Below are 4,166 nucleotides of genomic sequence, written 5' to 3'. Positions count from 1 at the left end.
AGAAAACAGGTTTCTCTTTAACGAGTATCCATTCGGCACAACCAAGCGTTCATACTCATAAAAAATTGTAAATTTTAATACTAGGATAATGAATTGTAAACTAAGAGCATGTTACGTTCGCTTAAATAGAGTAGTAATATAACTCCAATTAATTTTGTATGCTTTCAATGTATTTATTTGGTTTATTAATATCTTTTGTCATATTGTTATGTATTTGAAGAGTTTCCAGCGTAAAGTTAATTACTATTTTTAGAACTAAAGAATCAAAACGGAATAAAGTAACGGATACGTTTATGCAGTACTACGCTAATGTTCATAAGTTGTAAACATAAATGTAAAACTACTGTAACATAAATAAACGATGGTTCTTACAGTAGGTCAGGGGAATTATTCAAGAATATCCCACCTTAATACGTTTTTTACCCGGCTCTTATACCGAAAGAAAATTTGGCCTTAAATAAATCATACAACTATCGTAATTACATAGTAATTATCGCTATTGTTATTTCTCTCTGTTGTTGCAGTATTAGCTTTAAATCAAAATGATATCACCTATAAAGTAAAAGGTACACGTTTGTTTTAATGCATGGAAACGTTTATCCAAGACAATCAGGTTTAAGGTAGTAATTTCATTTAATCTAGACCGCGTAACAAATGTAAGTGTGTATCATTGCATGGTTGATGTCGATGATATTGTTGATTTACAATTGGAAGTGTCGTGTAAAAATTATGCAAAAGCTTGTAATTATATAATAGTTCCTTCCTTACAGAGTTACACTCTATAAGGTATATTAAAACATACACAACTACCGTAACAGAATTTACGATGCAAACATGGTCTATGACCAGAAAGGCCACCGCATCACGCAAAAGTATCTCGTTTATAACCAAACATACTTGAAATGGCTTTTCCGAATACAGGCGTAGAACGAATATGCCACTGATCGGTCTGCACGGTTTAAGAACATATCTCTAATACATAAAAATATAATAAACAGTACTGTTTCTTTAATACCAAAGGAACTTGGCGACGATAAAGTCATGCACAGAGCTATGCACAAATACAGATATTTTTCTTTTCAATGAATAGCTATAAGTCCTGATTCCAACAATTTTTGCAACTTGGCTGCTATATCTGGATTCTTTAAGTGGCTGTAAATAGAAAAGAAATTTAATAATATGCTCCCGAATTGTATTTCTAATACAATATGTATGAAACATGTAGAAAATACTTACTCTTGCAAGGCTCTAGGATCGCTTTGCATTTGTTCTAAAATAAGTCTCATAGCAGGATCCCGCAGTATACTTTGAACTTCTGGATCTGCCATTGCTCTCTTTCTTACTTCTTCAGGATTAGAACTGACAGAAACTGCACACGAACGATATCCTTCTAATGCCTCACTATTCGAAGGATCCAGTTCTAATGCTTTCTGATAAGCGGTAAGCGCTTTTCCTTGTTGCTGTAAGCCTTGCAAAATCTTCCCTTTCCTTATCCAACCTTTGATAAACTTCGGATCGATTTCAACACATTTTTCACAATCTTTCAATCCGAGATCAAACGCTGCTAATTTGGTATAGCAAGCAGCTCTGTTGCTGTAATATTTTGGGTCATCAGGATTTCTTTTAATAGCTTCTGTATAATGCTTAATCGCTGCTGGATAATCTCCATCTTTGTACTTTTGATTTCCCAGTTCTTTTTCTTCTTCCGCTTTTACTGGATCAATATACGCTTTTCGTTCTTCTTCTTTAATAATTTTATCAATGTCTGAAAGCAGAGTCTTAATTTCAGGTGTTCTGTGCTCTGACATAGATTTTTCGTAATACACCTTCGCTTGTTTCCAATTGCCCATCTTTTTATACGCGTGCCCGATTCGTGTAAACGCTTTTGCTATTAATTTAAAATCTGCTCTATTCTCTCTTCCAACTTCAATAGCTTTTTCACATTGTGCAATACATTTATCATATTCTTTTTGTTCAAAATATACTGCAGCTATGTTCAACAAATAAATGATTTCTGTAGGGTCTAATTCCACTGCTTTGTTATAATGCTGAAGCGCTTCTTCGAAATTTTTCTTTTTATAAGCATCGTTACCCAACTGTTTCTCGTTTAGTGCTTCTTTCTTTTCAGGCGGAAGGTTATCTTCTTCTTTCTTTTGAGGCTTAGGAGATTCTTGTTTAGGTTTCGGTGGTTCTGGTGGATCTGTTTCCATTGGTTCATCCATATCCGTATTCAAACCTAGTATTACGCTAAGAGTTGTAAGCACTCTTGTATCTTGTAATTTTGTAGCAAGAGATTGTGGATTGTTTCTAAGTTCTTGTAGAAGATTTAGGTATTCTGGATCTTGAAGGTAACCTTTGGTTCTACTATCGTTCGCAAGTTTTACAAACAAATCAGGCGTATTAAAGGGATTAGCAGCTGCTGCTTGTTTCTGCGCTTTAACTTCGGCCAAACTGCTTTTAAGTTGTGCATTATTGGGATCTAATTGTAGGCCAGTTTCATAAGCTTTGATCGATGCATCTAATTTACCCAAATATGCAAGCGCGCTACCTTTACGAGAATATCCTTTTGCCCAATCAGGTTTCAAACTCACTGTTTTTTCTGCATCTGCCAATGCCTGTTCATATTGACCTGCTTTGGCGTATGCTGCAGATCTATTACTGTAAAGAACATGATTGTTCGAGTCTAAGGCAATTGCTTCTGTATAATATGTGATGGCTTCCTTGAACCTTCTGTCTTGCAAAGCAGAATTACCTTTTTCTTTTAACACAGATACCTGCAAACGTTAATGAAACATTATTAAATTCAAATCATGAAGAAACAAAAACTAGTGATGCAACGTCGCACAATGTTCTTTCTAGAAGATCGACGAATGTTAATAACAGAACAAAGAAAATTAAATACTAAAGAAAACTTGTCAAGAATTGTGAAACAAAGTCTTAAAATTATAAGTCTTAACGCTAATCTAATAGAATAAGCGAAAAAAACATCGTAGAAATGCACAAATCAAACGAGCACAACAATTTTTCGGGCAAAGCGTGTTCAATTAATGACATCGTGCAAGAACACAGTGCTTCTGAAAATTACGATCTTTTGAGCGCAGAAACTGCTTAACAATAATCAACTATTCGATAATGTTTACCTGGTCCATAACGCTTGACCTCAGAACAATAGTGCTTTCGTTCTATTTTCCACAATTCGTTCTTTTATACTCGCAAAGATACGTGATGACTCGTGAATGCTCAGTCTTTGAGCCGGCGCAGATTTTCAGAAAGCTCCAGAAATGGACAACTAGCGCCTCTCCTTGAATGTCGCGAAACTATACAGTTAGATGCAATGCCTTTCCGCGATTATATTCCACAATTTTCTAGTACCTTCGAAAACGCATCCTTTTTTTCTACTTGTAATTTGACCTCTGGTTGAGTTTAGTTTTTAAATTAGACGCTGATATATACATTTTATTTATAATAAACTTCGTTTCGCAATTGCATTTTACTCGCTGATATACATTTTGTCGACTGTCGGTAATTATATTGGATATATTATTTATTTTCATATTTATTGTGGATAATAATGTATATATATTAATTTTTATATATTATTATTATCTTTATACATACAATTTTTATGTGCATAAAAGTATAATATAATAAATAGACGTGTTATAGTACAGTTTATAAAATAATTCGGTAATAATTTAATATAAAATGTAATATATGTATGAACTCTGGTTAAAAAAACATGACTTGATTTTGAACTTGCTGCGTCATATATTATTCAAATTTTGACGTCATAATATTTCATGTATGTATACGTTCAGATTGGTTCAATCGACGAATACGAATACATTGTAAACGAAATCGAGATTACACATTCGAAAATAAACAATATGGTGAACTTCAGAAACTAAACGAAACAAACAAAAGAAAATACAAATAAATGATTGCAAAATATAGATAAATTTTAGGCATGGTTGATTAACTACTAAAATGTTGTATCCAAGGTTGCTTTTAATCTGGCAGCACTTTCGTTGCCATGGAATCTGGTATTTCCATCAACGTGAACTGGAGTAACTGGGGAATCCCCGCCCATTCGTCTTGCAGCGTATTTTAATATTCGTAGATAGTTCACTAACCGGTATATTGAAATTATTTTTTTTTAAACATTT

At 33.5% G+C, this 4,166-nt stretch overlaps 1 protein-coding gene across 1 annotated transcript; it reads right to left on the bottom strand.

Moving 5' to 3' along the window:
• Positions 1 to 614: 614 nt before the first annotated feature.
• On the bottom strand, positions 615 to 3,315 carry Stip1 (Stress-induced phosphoprotein 1). The gene is made up of 3 exons (XM_012297414.2): positions 3,141 to 3,315; positions 1,237 to 2,774; positions 615 to 1,152 (listed from the first exon to the last, which is right to left on the bottom strand). Exons 1-3 carry the CDS (start codon positions 3,147 to 3,149, stop codon positions 1,080 to 1,082), a joined length of 1,620 nt encoding a protein of 539 aa, XP_012152804.1. The 5' UTR covers positions 3,150 to 3,315; the 3' UTR covers positions 615 to 1,079.
• Positions 3,316 to 4,166: the final 851 nt, after the last annotated feature.

This window comes from Megachile rotundata, chromosome 7 (assembly GCF_050947335.1).
Source record: "Megachile rotundata isolate GNS110a chromosome 7, iyMegRotu1, whole genome shotgun sequence".
Classification (NCBI taxonomy): Eukaryota; Metazoa; Arthropoda; class Insecta; order Hymenoptera; family Megachilidae; genus Megachile; species Megachile rotundata.
This window is presented reverse-complemented; position numbering and strand designations above follow the sequence as displayed.

Bases quoted from the DNA above. Each gene is read 5' to 3' on its own strand.
- Stip1 (XM_012297414.2), bottom strand. The intron at 1,153-1,236 runs GTAAGTATTTTC...TTCTATTTACAG, and splicing joins GATCCTAGAGCCTTGCAAGA to CCACTTAAAGAATCCAGATA.